The following is a 17,896-nucleotide window of genomic DNA, read 5'->3' as shown; positions in this document are numbered from 1 at the left end:
GATCTGGCAGTGAACAAATGGATGGTGAGTTGTAGAGCGAGGCATCTGTCACCATCACAACGAGGTCATGCATGCCGTCTGACACACACACCCTCAGAAAATTGAAGAAACAAATTCAGCATGTTCATTGCCACAAAATTACAAACAAAGTTCTCCTTCTCCAAAAAAATTCATGGCCTCGCACCACTTCGCGCATCTGACAGCAACTCACAAAACTTAAGTGAACTGTTCCTCATCCATCTAAAGCCTATATACTGCATCTTTTCACTTCCATTTGTTTGGCCTAATGAAGGATGCACCCCATGGGGTGTGTATGTGGATGATGGGAAGGTTATTGCTGCAGCAAGACGTTGGTTCCAATGTTGACCAGTGAAGTGGTACTATGCAGGCATACAGGCCATTTCGATAAGGTGGTATAAGTCACTCCCATTGAACAGAGATTACATAGAAAAATAGCGTTTTGTAGCCAAAACAGTGGGGAATGATATATGTATTGGAATCGTGAATTTAATGAATGCCACTTGTAGTATGAGTTATCTGTGTATCTAAAGCTCAGGGAAATATATTACTAGTTAAATTGTGAATGGCGTAGATAGTTTATTCCTTAAATATGGTGTAAATGAGAATATTATTATTATTATTATTATTATTTTGAAGGAGTTATTGTAGCATTCATTACATAGTCCACAAAAACAGCATGGCAAGTGTATGATCAGACTGCTGTTATACAGATGTAATAACAACCCAACACTTGAAGAAACAGCATTTAACAGATTGTAAATCACACTCTGGAGAGGCATAAGCCAGTATGTGGATTTAGGTTGGAAAAGACACACTGTAATTTAATAACAAAATTCAGAAAATCCTAAGTAAGTGGAAACTGTTTCACTTTTGATTCAAAAAAGAATGCGCAAATGAAAACAGGAAAAAGTTTGTCGTGGGACTAGGTGAATTAATTTTATTTTCAACATTAAAATCAAACCATACCTCATATGTCTTCTTTTAATAGCACTTTAACAAGAGAAGGAAACACACATGAAACAAAGAGAAAACATGTCAGCAATGGTGCCCAAGATAGTCATTAAAAATGGTAATCACCTGCGCATAGCATTACACTAAACATAACACTACGCTTCACCACTCCCCCTTAGTATCAATGATATTTTCTGTTGAATCAGACATGTTGTCCAGACTGTATAACAAAGAGTTGTGCACAGGCTGCCGATGATACAGTAGTGGTAGCCATCAACATCTCTTAGGGCTGTCATGGACTGTGCAGCTGATCTTGGCGGAGGTTCAAGTCCTCTCTCGGGCATGGGCATGTGTGTTTGTCCTTAGGATAATTCAGGTTAAGTAGTGTGTCAGCTTAGGAACTGGCGACCTTAACAGTTAAGTCCCATAAGATTTCACACTCATTTGAACATTTTTTTCCTTAGGGCTGATCTGTGACAGGTGGTGGAGTGGCTGGAGCGTTGATAAAGTCCATTGTGTCTGTAGATGAGTCCATACCAGTGTAGGATGCATTGAAACCAGGTTTGAACCTATGAATGGTGATGGTAATTGGTGTGCATATCACATTGACTTTGAATGTCTTTTCCTTGCTACTGATGACATGGTAAGGTCCATTGTAGTGTGGCTGCAGTAGTGTACAGCATCATGCCATATGAAAACGCAGTAGCCCCTATGTAGCTCATCAAAAACAAAAGGATCTGCTGATCCCTTGGAGCAGTGGGGCACAGTCAACAGATTTGTGTACTCAGCTTTTGCACAAAATCTGATGGGTCAATGCAGTTGTTTGGCATGTTGGCAAAGCACACACCAGCTAGACATATTGACTGATCACAAACAAGTTCAGCATTCATGGCTTTCAGGTCTTCTTTCAGTGATGCACAGACCCAGAAGGACCATAGGCAACATCTCCATCTGCTGCTTTGAGTTGTGTCATTGAAGCAACACTTTCAGTTGGCAGCACATGCCAGGTAGTAAGCTGTAGTACTAATTCACTTCATACCCAGTAGGACAGCAAGTGCTTTGAACAGATGTGACTCAAACTGATTTCCCTAGTGTGTTTCAATTTGTTGATGTATACCAAAATGTGCAATCTATCCCTGGCAGAACACAGTCATGAAGGTTTTGGCAATAATGCCAGTGACTGGGAACACGTCAGGCAGTGTGTAAAATGGTCAGTGACTGTAAGGCAGTAGGTGTATCCTTCCGGTGGTGGGAGAGTTCCTACGAGATCTAGATGGGCATGTTCAAATCTAAGATCTGGGGGAAGAAACATGCCAAGAGGTGACCTAACTTGCCAGCTAACTTTATTCTGTTGACAGACGGCTACTCAATGTCACACATACTGCTTGCAATATTTGTCCAATATTTGTCCACATGTGGCCAGAAAAAAGCTCACTTCACCATGCTGGTAGTGGCTCATACTCCAGGCTGTGGCATATTATGTAAAGAAGTGATTGTCTGTCGGCAAAAGTCAGTGGTAACAAATGGTCATGGTTTGTTAGTGGTGATGTCACAATACAGCAGTGCAGTTGACAATGGCAGTGTAATACGGTGAACTTATAGGCCTGATGGTTGTGCCAAAAAATCTCATAGCTCACTATCTGATTGTCATGGTGCAGTGAGAGCTTCAAAATCAACTGCATCAGTGATCACTTTGATCTAAGAGAGAGCATCAGCTAGCACGTTCAGTTCTCCTTCTGCATGAATAATATTGGTAGTAAACTGTCTGATATAGTCAAGACGCTGCAGCTAAAGTGATGATGCTTTCTCAGGACACTGGTGGAAAGCATATGTTAGTGACTTGTGATCTGTGATGAGAGTGGACTGCTGTCCCTCCAACAGTTGACAAAATTTCTTAATAGCAGCATACGCAGCACTCAGTTTGTAATCTTAGGTGGATCAGTTCTGTTGATATGGCAACAACATTTTACTAAAAAAGGCTAAGGGCTGCTAGTGTTTGATCTATTTGTTGTTGCAGTGCAGCATCAGTTGCAGTCACAGACACCTCTACCATCAGGGCAAGAGGTGCCTGTGGAACTGGGTGTGCTAACAATGTAGCTTCTGTGATGACAGTCCTTAACTTGGTAAACGCCATCTCGGCCTCACTTTTCCTCTAGAGTTTGTCCTTAGGCTTTGGTGAACCACGCAGAATTTATTCAATGATGCAGTTAGGAAGGTATGAATGTGAACAAACTTATGTTAAAAATTGATTAAACCAAGAAATCATCATAATTCTTTAACTGCCTTAGGCTGCAGAAAATTTAGTATAGCATCTGCTTTCTCTTGTTGTGCCCTGGAACTGGTAGCATTTACAGAATTAATACACTGTCGGAATGAAACATAGTTATGCAATTTTCATAAATTAATCATAAACAAAATACCTAATCTTGAATGTTGTGACCAGGTGCTTTTAAAACTGAAATCTAACAGACAATTTTACTAAAGCTGGTCTGATAGTCCCTATTAAGCACTCACCTACAGAGCAGGAGTTGCCTATCAAAAGGTCTTTCAAACACTGTTTAAACTGTTCTTTAACTGAAACCAAGCTTTTAATGGTTGCTGGCAAATTATTAAAAATGTGTGTTTCTGAGTATTGATATTAGGTTCTTATGTAGATTGTTCTTATTCCTAGTATTGAGCTACTGGTTGGAAATAGACACATATTATTTGCAACACATTTTGTTAATGAATAAATGTACTGAGTAGCAATGGTTAGAATACCTCAGTTCCTTGAACAGGTTTCTACATGATGTTCTTGAATTTACACCACAGATGAGTCTTATTGCAAACTTTTGCATCTAAAAAATTTTGCTCAGTTTGAAAAGTTACCCCAAAATGTGATCCAATATAACATAACAGAAAGAAAGTATGAAAAGTATGCATATATTGGGTCTTTTCAAAGTTTTATGACAGTGAATTAGGTTTAAACCATTTATTAATGTCGATGAAAATTTGATTAGTAGCCATTTCTAAATCGTTACTTATTTATTGCAATGTTTGAATCATCTTCAAACAGAACGAACTTACAAACAAAGCAAACTTAGCATCTGGCAACGTAACAGATGAGAGGTCATTAATGTACACAGGAAAAAGCAGAAGACCTATGATGGAACCTTGAGGAAGGGCATATGTGATTAATTCCCAACAGCTTCCCAAGCATGGGGTCCCGGGTTCGATTCCCGGCGGGGTCAGTGATTTTCACCTGCCTCAAGATGACTGGGTGTTCGTGTAGTCCTCATCATCTCATCACCATTCATGCAAGTGGCAAAATTGGACTAAGAAAACATTGGGAATTTGTACAGGCACTGATAACTGCACAGTTGAGTGCCCCACAATCCAAACATCATCATCATCATCATCATAATTCCCAACAACACCCTTTGTTTCCTGTTAGGTAAGACTTGAACCATTTTGCAGCACTGCCAGTGACACCATAATATTCTAATTGACTTAGGAGAATACTGTAACTCACACAGTCAAAGGCTTCTTACAGGTTGCAGAGAATGCCAGTACTCTCTAATTTGTTATCTAATGAATTAAGTACTTTCCCATTATTTGTTTTTTTGTGGCGGCATTCGTAGCGACAAACAATTCGCTGTAGAAACGGCTTACGAAGTCACCGCCACACTTTTAATAGCGGGCCGACCGGTCCGCTGGAACAGTGAACAGAAAGATGAAAACCCAAACACTCTGATTAAATAAAAGTCGGTACTTATCTTTATTGACGAAGATACAGAAACACAATAGTGAACTCCGTGTCTACAGAGATCTGTCTAGTTCGAGTCGGAGCAGCTAGGTCAGCGTCGGCTGACGACAAACAAACAACTCTGCTGCGATGAACACACAACTGACTAGCAAGTACACAATTCGGTGGTGAGTATACAACTGAGCGGCGAATACAGAACTGTCCTAGCGCTCGCGACTCCAGCGCTTAAGAAGCCAGAAGCCAGCGGTGGCGCGCGCAGACTTGCGGCGATTTGCTGTCTCGCTGGCGCTGCTTATGCGGACGGCGTCCGGACTTTGATACTGCCAACCTTTTGGCAGCGGGCTCGGGTGGCATTACTGGCTAGGATATAACATGTTTAAATGGCCTTTCCTATGTTGGAACCCTTAAAGAAACCAAACTGTTACTTGGACAATATATTATTTGCAGACAGATGTTTAAGAAGATGTCTGAACAAAACCTTTTCAAATATTTTTGAAAAAGCCGGCAGAATGTGGATCGATGATTCAGTATCTGACACATGCAATTTTTCAATAGTTACAATTTGTGATTTTTAGGACTTACTTATTTATGGAATAACATAATTTCCTACAACATTCTATGTGTGGATAAATAAGAATATTCTCTGCTTAGACACACAGTTCAGATGCATCTGTATTTTCATATTTGCTTAATAAACATGTTCCCAGTATGATGTGTTATTTCTTGTTGACAACCCTACATGCAATACGAAGACCAATAGTGCAATACTGTAAAGTTTCTATCCAGTTATGTGATGTGCAACTGTATTTTACTTGCAGTCTCAACCTTTTTCAGAAATGTTTACTACAAACTTTAACAAGAATATTATCTGTATTGCTATTTCATCCACATCAATTACCATTTAAAACACACACACACACACACACACACACACACACACACACACACTCTCTCTCTCTCTCTCTCTCTCTCTCTCTCTAACAAATATTATTCCACTGAAAAAATAGTTGTTACACACACACACACACACACACACACACACACACTCACTCTCTCTCTCTCTCTCTCTCTCTCTCTCTCTCTCTCTCTCTCTCTCTCTCTCTCTAACAAATAACACAAGTATTAAACAATAAAAAAAGGTATGGACTGCACAGGATGTAACAGGTATAAGTGCAGATATTTTTATTAGTGACTGAGAATGGTTTACTGAACAACATTATAACAGTATTTATGTTATTTGCTGACTTATAATTACAGCTGTTAGGAACAGTATGTTTTTAGATTGGTTAGTATCTCTAACTACATGTGGCAAGAGCAAGTCATTAATGCTTATTTTCTCCTAGGCAGCAGGTCAGGTATCAAAGTGTGAACGCGTGGATGCAAAACAGTTAGCCAATACTGACGGGCATACTCTACTTAGTGGTGCAGTTATGACCATGTAGAAAACATCAGGTAGTAAATTATGATGCATGTTTGTGGGAAGAGTATTCAACACAGAGAAAGAACAAGCAACACACTGATGTGTGTACATATTAAGGTATCATTCATAAAAGTATCTGCACTTATACCCATTATACCCTTTATGTGAACTGTCACACCATAAAAAAAACTTTATTTTGAAATTTAGATTTATTTGTAAGACCTTAAAGATCTCCCAGCCTGGTGGTTAACACTTCATATACTTCAAATGTCTGTAATAACATATTTAATTGTATACAAGACCCTCTTTTCCAGACTTCCAGTACAATATAAGAGAACACTAGTGATACTGAGGGCAGCCAGTTGTAGAAATCACTACGAGAGCTGGCAATGAATAAAAATCACCAGAATTAATGACCAGATTTGAGAAGTATATAAATGTATAGAGAAAATTAAAGCATTAATCATTTTTCTTCTGTAGAAGATGAATCATCTGGTTGTGCACAGCTTCCTCTATCAATGTTTAAAAAGCTGTAGCAATTGAATTAAATCTGCCAGAACTTTAAAGCATATGGTGGTATTAATGACAAAGAAACCAGCAGAGTAATTATATAGAATGTATCATTTTCTTGATGTTTACTGTTCATGAACTATTACAACAAACAAACTAAGTATATCTACTCATCAATAAATATGAAGCAATAAATTGCAAACCACATTATACAATTGTATGATTTATCTCAGCATTCTGGTTAGTATCATTTGAAAAACTCATTGACTATTATGTTTCAGGTTTCTGTGGCAGGTGGAACAAGTACGGAAACATCTGAGGTTGCCTCATCAACCGCTGAGTCTTTGGAACAGCATCGTGTATGGCTTTGGCAGCAGTTTGCTCAGCATGTGACACCCAGTGTGCAAAGGGTTGTTGAGTTTGCCAAAAGAGTGCCAGGTGGGTTCTTAAGCCAGTTGCAAAAACCAATATATAACTGTCACACTTGTTCAGATGAAGACCCAATGAGACACAACAAACTTTAGTTTTGTAAAGGATCTCTTCAGAGAAAACTGTATTCAGTTTCATCAATAAAATTGTATAGGTACTGCGTTGTAAAATGTGTCCAGGGGAGATTATCTGCACTTTGCAAAAACTTTTGACTGTACTAAATGTATAAAAACTTGACTTACTTAGACTCTATTAAATACTACAGGACAAGGAGTTGTTATAACAGGAGCAGGTATAATAATAAATTCAGAATTGTTAAAAATCAAATCTGGACTGGACCACTGATTTTACTTGATTTACATAAATGAGCTCTCATTGTAGAAACCACACACACACACACACACACACACACACACACACACACACACACACACACACACACAGCACCACAGGCCGGAATGTAACATCATGTGAGACCTGGAGGGGTGGGGAAGGGAAAGGGAAGGGGAAGAGATAGTAGTGTACAAGAGGGGAGAGAGACAAATGCTGTCTGTTGGAGTGTGCAGGGACTAGACTCCAACAGGCACAGTGTCAGCAGGTTGTGGGGCAAGGGGAGGGGTGGGGGGGGGGGGGGGGGGGGGGGAGGGGGATAAGAAACAAAAAATGAGAGGAGTGGGAAAAGATGGGTAGATGCATTGGCAGAGGCCTGCAAATAAATGGGATGATAGGGGGTAGAAACTGTTGGGTGCAGGATGGAGTGGCAGCATGTTACCATAGGTTGAGGCCAGGATGATTACTGAAGTGGAGAACGTGTTGTAAGGATAACTCCCTTCTGTGCAGTTCAGAAATGCTGGAGGTGGAGGGATGGATCCACATGGCTTGGGTAGTGAAGCAACCATTGAAATTAAGTGTTTTATGTACAGCTGCATGTTGTGCCACAGGGTGGTCTACTTTGCTCTAGGCAACAGCTTGGCGGTGGGCATTTATCCTGGTGGACAACTAGTTGGTAGTCATACCAATATAACAAGCGGTACAATTATTGCAGCAGAGCTTGCAAATGACATGGCTGCTTTCACAGGCAACCCAACCCCTGATGGGACAGCCTGGCTACCCAGGTATGGCATATCTGCAGTGACAAAAACTCCCTTGCTCAGTATGCTGAGGGTCTCACCGAGGCCTTCACAGACAGGCACTATCCCCCAGACCTAGTCCACAAACAGATCTCCCATGCCATTTTCCCATACAATCCCAATCCTCCCACCAACCCCAAAAACCAGCTACATAGGGTGCCCCCTTCATCACCCAGTAGCACCCCGGACTGGAAAAACTGAACCACATCCTTCACCATGGCTTTGGTTACCTATCATCATGCCCAGGAATGAGAGACATCTTACCTGAAATACTTCCCACCCCTCCTAAAGTGGTGTTCCATCACCCACCCAACCTCCACAACATCCTAGTCCATCCCTATGCCACTCTCAACCCAACCCCTTGTCACAAGGATCATATCCCTCTGGAAGACCCAGGTGCAAAACCTGACCAATTCACCCATCCAGCACTCCCTATTCCAGTCCTGTCACAGGTTATCCTACCCCATCAAGTGCTGGGCCACCTGTTAAAGCAGCCATGGCATTTATCAGCTCTGCTGCAATCATTGTAGAGCTTTTTGTATTGGTATGACAACCAACTAGCTGTCCACAAGCAGGAATGGCCACTGCCAAACTGTGACCAAGAGCAAAGTACACCACCCTGTGGCACAACATGCAACTGAACAAAACACACTTCATTTCAATGGCTGCTTCACTACTCGAGCCATCTGGATCCTTCCCTCCACCACCAGCTTTTCTGAACTGCAGAGATGGGAGTTATCCTTACAGCACATTCTGCACCCCCATAATTATCCTGACCCCAACCTCAGGGTAAGATACTGTCCCCACACCCTCCATCCAGCAGTTTCCACCCCCTGTGTCCTATCATCTCCTCCCCATTGTTGCCTCCCACCCTGCTTATCTGCAGCCCTCTGCCAACGCATCCATCTGTCTTTCCCTGCTCCTCTCATTTTGTGTTCCTTTTTTTTCCCACCAGCCTGCCCCACAACCTCCTGACACTGCACCTCTCGGGGTCTAGGCCCTGCACACTCCACTAGACGGCGTTTGTCTCTCTCTCCACCTGTACAGTACTGTCCCTTCCCTTTTCCCTTCACCTTCCCTTTTCTCTTCCCCTTCCCCTTCAGATTGCTGCTTGCATCCCATGTGATGTTACATCCAGCGTGAGATTCTGGAGTTGGCAGTCATGTGTGCGTGAGGTGTGCTTGCTTATGGATTTGTGAATTTTGTGTGTCTCTCTCTTTACTGTTGAAGGCTGTGGCCAAAAGCTTCATATGAGTATATTTTAAATGTGCCTGTTTGAAGTATCCTGATGTGATGGTCTAATTTCACAATATGAGATATAATTTTAAAAAATCATGAATCAATTGTAGAACTGATTCACAACTATGAGTTTATATATTTTTAAAGCGTAAAGATAATGATGGATGTTAAGGGGTAGAAAATAAAAGGAGTGATTGATAACTTCAGTAGGAAAAGTTGAGAGGCAAGAAATAGGAAAATATGAATGAGATGTATAGGTGTTCAAAGGGAAAGGCATACATAAAGTCCAATCAAGACAGACACAAGTTGCTGGAGAAAACTCACAAATAACAAGATTATTCATGCAATAACTATAGACAAGAACGGCACTGATCATGAAAAAGAAATGAAATTTATATTTCTACCTGTTATTAGTTTGTGGTGACTATCATTTGCGGATCAACTACTGAAAGTCTGACTAAACTGCTGCAATGGTCAGTGACATAATCTTTGACTCAGTCTGTTTCCTCTCATCATTCTGACTGTTAGTGAGTTACAGCTTTATATCAGTGCATTGTGATAAATATGTTTCATTACCTAAAGTGGTCATGTGTCATTATATTCACCATGTTCACTCTTTTCTGATCCCAAAATATTTCTTTTGTTCACAAAAGACATGTTATGCATTATCAGTTTCATGCTAAGATCTGTAAGCAATGGATCACTTGCTGCATTGTGACTCGAACTCTACATTCCCAGCACTTTGACTGCAAAGCACAAACTCTGCCTTCATTACATTTCCCAGATTCATGTACAAATTACATTCACTTCATAGTGGTGTTCCAGTGCCTAACCTCACCTGTCCGACACCACCATGGTGAAAACACAGATACTCATGCCAGTATGTTCTAAACCACACATGTGTTCTCAGCTTCATTTAACCTATCTAGACTGTGTGCCACATAATTTAAAGCGTGTAGTCACATCACCTCATCAGCTTGCCTCACCTGCCTCCATCTCCACTGCTTCAGCAGCCTGTGAATTCTGTTTATCTGCACATGGTGCAATGTTCTACTGGCCCATCCAAATTGTTTCCTACAAAGTTCCCGAACCACTCTCTGGTGACCACAGTTGACCCATCTGCACTGGTTGGGTTACCTTCCACACCAACCATGCCATGTGTGATGTGTGGACAGGGCCCGCCCACCAACCTCACAGGCCTTCAGTGACGCACCGCATCCTCTGCATGCCTTGTCTGCTGCTCTGCATCACAATTCTGCCACTGACAGTGTCCCCCCTCAACTATCTACCCCTTTGCCATCAGCTCATCAGCCCATGCCCTACCCTGTTTTGCTGCAGTATATTCCTGCAGACATATTTCCCAAACTTCCCTGGCTGCACAGAGAGACCCAAAAACATGGTTTGCCTTGGTGGACAACACAGCTCATGGGACTGCTCAATTACATCACATTCCACTCCATATCCTGCATATCCACTGTGATTGTACCACATGAGCTTTGGCAATGCAGGAAGGACCCATCACTCCCCAGCAGCTTCCCAAACTCAACATAAGGGCCAATCTAGATGCCATGGCTCATGGTGATGCTACAGGGCACTGTTATTCACATCACTCCTCCCAGCAACAGACTCTATGTCTTGGACTACACCAGAAACCTCACATTTTTAGCCAACACCAGGTGGATGCCATTGTAATTCCTCACCCTTGTGTTCCTTCAAGCCTTCTTCCTTGTGCCAGAGTTACGGTTCCCTTGAAGCCTGCATATTGCTGATGTAGATGGCCTGATTCTCGGGATCGATTTCCTTAAGCATTTTGGTCTCTCTCCCGACCTGCTTTTGGATGCCTTACTCTATCATGCAATTGACACATGCCTTCCTGGCTCCTTGGCCCCTCCTCCCCCCTCCCCGTCTCCCACCTATGGTTCAGTATAACCCCCTATTTCACACTACCCCTGAGTGCTCCCATTTGACAGCTAAGCTCATCAGTTCATTAGCTGAGCATCGGACTCGGCACTACAAGATTGACACAACAATATTCTTCATTAGCTGATCGCCAATGCATCAGCCAACCTGGCATGTGATCTTCACATGGTCAACAGCCTCTCCACTTTATGGCCACCGGTTCTGCCTCCGCATCTCTCACTCCCTCACCTCCAACCATTCTTCATTTAATTCAGGACATTCAGACTGTCGTTCAGGTACTTCTATCTCATCTTGATATGTATGTGTTCCCCTCATGTACTCAAACTTCTCTCATTGGTGTGATCGCAAATGGTACCTGCCATAGGTTATCCACTACAGAGTGTCCCCCAGACCGTTACAAGGCTTGATGCCTAAGCGCTAAAAAACTGTGTCATATGAAAGCAGCCATTCATGGACTCTTAAATGCCAGTTGTTTAAGGAATATTGCAAGCTCAATACTTGTATCACTGTGGACAACTAACCTATTCCCAACGTACAATTCTTTACTCAACAGCACTTAGATTTTTAATGTGACTGACTGTCACAAAGCGCATTCAAATCCCCATGTACAAAGACAACGTACCAAAAAAAGCTATCATTATGCCATTTGGCTTGTTTTAATACTGCTTTACACCATATACCCTCAAGAACACCACTCATATGTGGCAACAGTTTATTGACTCCATACTTTTTCCCCTATCTTTTTGCTATACCTATCTTGACAATATTCTCATCACTTAACACAGGTCCTTATAGTACTTGCTGACCGTGATGGGGAGGTTAACCATGAGAAATCACAACTGTGCTGTGCTAGCGTTACCTTCCTTGGTCAAGTTATCACCAAGGGAATCCATCTGACATCATACCATGTTGCATTTATCAATCAGCAGCCGTTACCAGAGACCTAAGCCTTTGCTACTACTTACCGAGTTTGTCAAAGACTCTGACCTCCTTTTCCTTGCCAAGCTCCCTGAACTTAGTCAAGCTTGTCCATTCACACACTGCCAACATCTGCACTTCACCTCTGTATGCTCAAACCATACTGTGAGTGTTCATATGCACAAGACCTAGAACAATGATAGTTCATTATACTCTGAGATGACATGGTACAGGCAGGATTACAATTTCCTTACTTTGGCCCCACAGGTTGCTTCAGTGCATGAATAACACTTTACATATTTGCCTCAATGTGAAACATCAGACCATGTCACTTAACTGAGTTAAATTCTGCTTGGACCCCTTCATAAGGACCCTCGTCAATATCCGGTTCTGAGATGGCATCCATGGACATGCCTTCACCTATGACCAGTTGTCTTTCAAGTTCACCTTTTCCTGTTTATTCACTGGTGCCAGTACTCCATTTGATGACTCCCTGCTGAACAATGTGCCCTCTTCCTGTGTAATCTGTATACTGTTGTCACCTCGCTCTTCTCCCAGTGTTTCCATCTTCACAGCTGACATATCTGCATTTTGCTTTGAGGGTCTCTCTCTTCAACTCTGAGACAGCACCATGTTCATTCTCCTTGCTGCTCCACATACACTCAATGATTCAGCAACTGTCCACATCACTCTTCTCTCCTCCTTTCACACAATGCTGATAAAGACAACATAATGGCTTCTGTCAACAACAAGTCACCTCTCTATCACATCCCACTTATCGCACACCCTTCCTCTACAGTGTGGGACCCAACAATCCCTCTCTCTCAACCAGGCCAACCTCTGCTTTGTCCTCACTGCCTGTGGCACTATGTGGTCTCTAGGATCTGCAACATCGCACTGCCTCCAGCCTTGAGACATTGATAGTCTGACTAAACTGCCGCAGAGCTCAGAGTGATATCATCTTTGACTCAGTCTGTTTTCTCTCGCCATTGTGATCATTAGTAAATTACAAACTTGCATCAATGTATCATAATAAATACATTTCATTGCATAAAGTGGTTGCATGTTATTATACCCACCAAGTATAGTGCCTCTTTCCCAGAAACTTCAAGGCAAGTAAGATAAGGTCCCTCATGAAAACACAATATACTAAATTAATCATGAGGTCTCTGTTAAATGCTTGAAAATTCCTGAGACTTCTGAAGGCTGTCGTAGAACTGAGAAAATCAACATCAGTTAAAAATCATGTCAAATTGTTAAGCCTATTTAGAATCCTGAGGTGAAAAACATACAGAATATACTGAATGAACCGGATACAAATGCAAAAAAGTTGTATGCCATATCAGAGATCAGAAGTACATGTAAATATTAAGAGATTAATGCATCGGGCACAGACATAAGAAATATATGGGAAGGAAGCTGAAGAAAATTATTTAAGGAAGAAGAAATAGTGTCATTGAAGAAATGTGGAGTGACATTGGGGGCAAGCTACTACAATGAAGAAAACTAAAACCAGGAGCTAATTGAAGCTTAGGTCAGAACAAAATGGCATAGTCAGTGAATAAACAAGTGTCAGTAAAAGAGATTATGCAAGATATTTCCAGTATCTCATTTGTTCTTGAAGTGTTTCTGATCTTTGAATTTTATGTTTTTGTTCACTGGTATGAGAGGCTGTAATCGTATTCAGTATTGGATATATTTGCCCATATACAAAACCAACTTGTTAAATTCTACTAATGTTTATTCTAGCAGTTCACAACATGATAAAATCTAGTTTATAGTACTAGGCTATTGAGTGTATGTAACTGACCGACCATCCAGTAACATAACATTTACTGCTGAAGATAATTTCTGAGGAATACTGTGTTCACATTTTCATGTTTGTATTATTTTAATACTGCATATAACTTCATTTGGCAGCATGCATTACACCTGCATCTTCATCACAATAACACTTCTACAAAGCAAAATGGTATTCTTCTTGACACAGTCAAAACTTCTGTTATGATTATAGTTACCCTTATGATTAAAATAAGGAGACAGGGATTGTTAGTCATTTCACTGAACTGTCATGAAATGGTGCAGTACCAAGGAGCAGGAATATTACCAACATGACCATTTTCCCACATTTTTCAATAAACATGTTAGCATTTTTCACACTGACAATGTCAGTTTTTTACCACTTGATAGCATACAATTTCATTATTGCTATGATCCTGTGCCATATTAGCTGAAACAATCTATAACAATAAGTGTATATTTATTCACAAGATTCAACAATAACTATAAATGAGTAATTGGAGATGTACCCTTGAACTCCTTGGAATAGATGACAAAGAACTGATCAGCTCTCAGACTTTTTGCAAACTGTTGGCAACCAAGAGTGCAGCATGACTTTCCCTAATTTCTGACCATTGAAGAATGCCATGCACCAGAGGAGCTGAATGTGTTTGTGATGTATGACAGTAACAAACTGATATAACAATGGCTGTTGTTGATACATATTGTTGGTAAGGAATGAACATTGATCAGTACCACTAAATGATATTTACAGACTTAATTCCCACCACTTTTTTCTTCACTAGTCCCATTTTGAGCTAATTTACTGTCTCACAGTAATCTCTGATAAAATATAATTATTTATTATTTAAAACAGGTTACTGGATTATGAATGAAATATCTAATATTTGATACTAATTAAAATACTGTTGTGTGTGCAGGTTTCTGTGATCTGAGTCAAGATGATCAGCTAATACTTATCAAAGTTGGTTTCTTTGAAATATGGTTAACTCATGTTTCTCGGCTAACATCTGACTCTTCACTCACCTTCTCAGATGGAACATACATTACTAAGCAGCAGATGGAAGTGATGTATGATGTAAGTAAAATCATCTCCATGTTATGGAAACTTTTACATGCATCTGTCAGTAACAAGATACAAAGAAGAATACAGTTGACTTTGTTATCTGCTACTAAAATTCAGCTCACTGTTCTCACTTCTTTCTCATTTTTCCCTCTTGATGTTCCTCTGGGCTTTCAACTCTTCCTCTGCAGTTACCTGTACATTCATTCATTCATTCCTTTCTGTCATAGTTTTAAACCATTATAGTATATATCATGGTGACATATTTACGTTGAGCAATCATGTTGAGAAGTAAATCACTATTAAGGTCTGTATGATTGTAGAGATAGCTGATAAAACAAAGAGCTAATACCATTTCTTGACTCAATGCTAAAACACCTCACTTTCCTTCAGTTCACAAATGTCAGATTTCGTTATTTAAATTTAATGAAATAAATCACATCTCAGTATCAGTTTCTACATTTTAACTTAATGTTCACAGAGCTGTTTAGTGTGATTCAATACATGCAGAATACAGTTCTGTTATCTGTGATTAAAGGAACCATGAAAATGTAGGTAGAATATACATATGATGATGATGATCTCATCAACATCATCAAACATAATATTTTTTTAAATATAGCCTGTTTGGGTCATATGTTTAAATTAGTTAATTTTTTTCAATATTTAATGTTTATAATCAGCTTTTTCAGTTTACGTATTTTATTTTGTGTTATAGCATTAAGTTACTCAGTATGACAGATTGCATAATGAAGATCCTATTATACAGACAACAAAAATATATGACTTCTGTGAAACCGTACTATTTTCTCTCATCCTACTTATGAAACATGATAAAATACTCACTCAGTGTACACCTACAACCATAAATGTTCATCAGTGCCACAAAAAATATGTTATAGATACACCAAAGCTTGCAATATTGTATATTGTCTTATCTACAATTTTTGTTTACTTACTAAAGCTCTGTGCAGCAGGACATTTGAAATATTAATGACCATCAAATGTTAAAACGCTACTATAAATTCACTTAATTAACATAAAATACATTATGAATTTTTAGGGGTTTTCTTTATATGATTGACCTGAGGTATACTTTCAGGATTCTGAATTGATGATTGTATTTTGGCTATAGTATTTTGATAAACAAACTAGTCATCTTCTTCAGTTTCTCTGAGTACAAATAATTACAATGATTAGGCTAGTTGCCAAAATATTGAGCAGAAAATGCAATTATCATTTCAGTCACAAACATGAAAACATACTATCAATCAAGTGCATTACTAATTCAGTATTTTCTCAAAAAAGTGACAATAGTGATATGTTTGTACACAAGGAAACCTATGCCAATTAGTGTTATAATATTATAACTGCAAGATGTGTAAATTGTATTCAGTATGTTACTTGATCAATAATAACTCTTTGTTCTTCCTATGGTAAATTATGTTACCAAAGCAAACAAATGTGAAAAATTCTTTTTACATAATTTGCTAGAAATTTTTACCACTTTTGTTAAATTTAGTTGTACATGCCATATTGTACAGCATTTTCTGCAACTATTTATTTACAACTGAGAACAAAACTTCCAGTTTTGTAGCCAAGTATTTAGTTCAGGAACCTCCACACTGATATAACATGATTACTGATAGAAAAATCCTGAGTTAGAAGAACTTATTCAGGTTCTCAACATCTAACTTGTTCATTCCACAACACTGTACTAACAAATGTAGACAGTAATACATACATGTTCACTGTATCCAATTACAGATGTATGGGCAGAAAATTTCATAAGTCTCAAAATCGCATTTTTTTACTCAATAGAATGCATAGTGAGTGAGTCATAAACCTATATCTTTCTCTTTTGGCCCCCTCCTCTGTTTTTTAACCACCTTCTTCATTTTGCCTTCTGCTACTGTTTCTTTAAAAAAGATATTGTACCACATTCATTTGAACACTTCAATTTTCATGTCATCCTCAGTTTATATAGATTTTACTGTAAAGAACAATTTTGTCCTGTACCCTGTCTACAATATAGTGAATGTTTATCATAGTAAATGTATCTCATGTGACTGTGCCCCTTCTACAGGTTGACTTCGTTACCTCAGTATTTCATTTTGCATCGACATTCAATGCGCTTGCTCTAAATGATACAGAGCTTGGGCTGTTTTCAGCCGTAGTGCTCCTAACTGCTGATCGCACTGGTATAACTGATATCAAAGCAGTTGAGCACCACCAAGACCGGCTTATTGATGCCCTCAAAGTCCAGGTATGAGTAAATTTTAATCTTTCCAAGAGAGAGAGAGAGAGAGAGAGAGAGAGAGAGAGAGAGAGAGAGAGAGAGAGACTGACCTCACAAAGAAAATAAACTTAGAAATAGATCAGCAGCTTCTGAATTTTGCTTATAACAACTATAAGAGAAGACTATGACACTTTGATTCACAGCGTTCTTTTCTCACTGCTCTTCTTTTTGCTAATGTAGTGTAATTCTACAGAAAGCTTTAATTTTGAAAAATGTTTTATACGTAAGTCCATGATGAAATAACAACATATTATGAAAAGGATACATTGTTGTTTACCACATAAAGGAGACAGGCACAATGAAAAGACTGCTGAACATTTAATCTTTTGGACAAAAATGTCCTCCTTCAGAGATAGAAAGCACACTCACATTCGCAAAAGCACAATTCACGCATACATGGCCACAACCTCTGGCCACTGTGGTCTGATTAAAGTGCCTATGTGCAATTCAA

At 39.7% G+C, this 17,896-nt stretch overlaps 1 protein-coding gene across 1 annotated transcript in view; it reads left to right on the top strand.

Annotated features, from left to right (window-relative positions):
- LOC124795810 (ecdysone-induced protein 78C) overlaps nucleotides 1-17,896 on the top strand; it is a 165,918-nt gene that overhangs the window by 138,636 nt on the left and 9,386 nt on the right. Inside the window, exons 4-6 of the mRNA XM_047259892.1 lie at nucleotides 6,929-7,085; nucleotides 15,004-15,161; nucleotides 17,233-17,412. Of these exons, the coding sequence (XP_047115848.1) occupies nucleotides 6,929-7,085; nucleotides 15,004-15,161; nucleotides 17,233-17,412 (495 nt within the window). The remainder of the gene's footprint in view (nucleotides 1-6,928; nucleotides 7,086-15,003; nucleotides 15,162-17,232; nucleotides 17,413-17,896) is intronic.

Source organism: Schistocerca piceifrons, chromosome 4, assembly GCF_021461385.2.
Source record: "Schistocerca piceifrons isolate TAMUIC-IGC-003096 chromosome 4, iqSchPice1.1, whole genome shotgun sequence".
Taxonomy (NCBI): Eukaryota; Metazoa; Arthropoda; class Insecta; order Orthoptera; family Acrididae; genus Schistocerca; species Schistocerca piceifrons.
The sequence above is the reverse complement of the archived record's forward strand: the minus strand, read 5'-3'. Positions and strand labels throughout refer to the sequence as shown.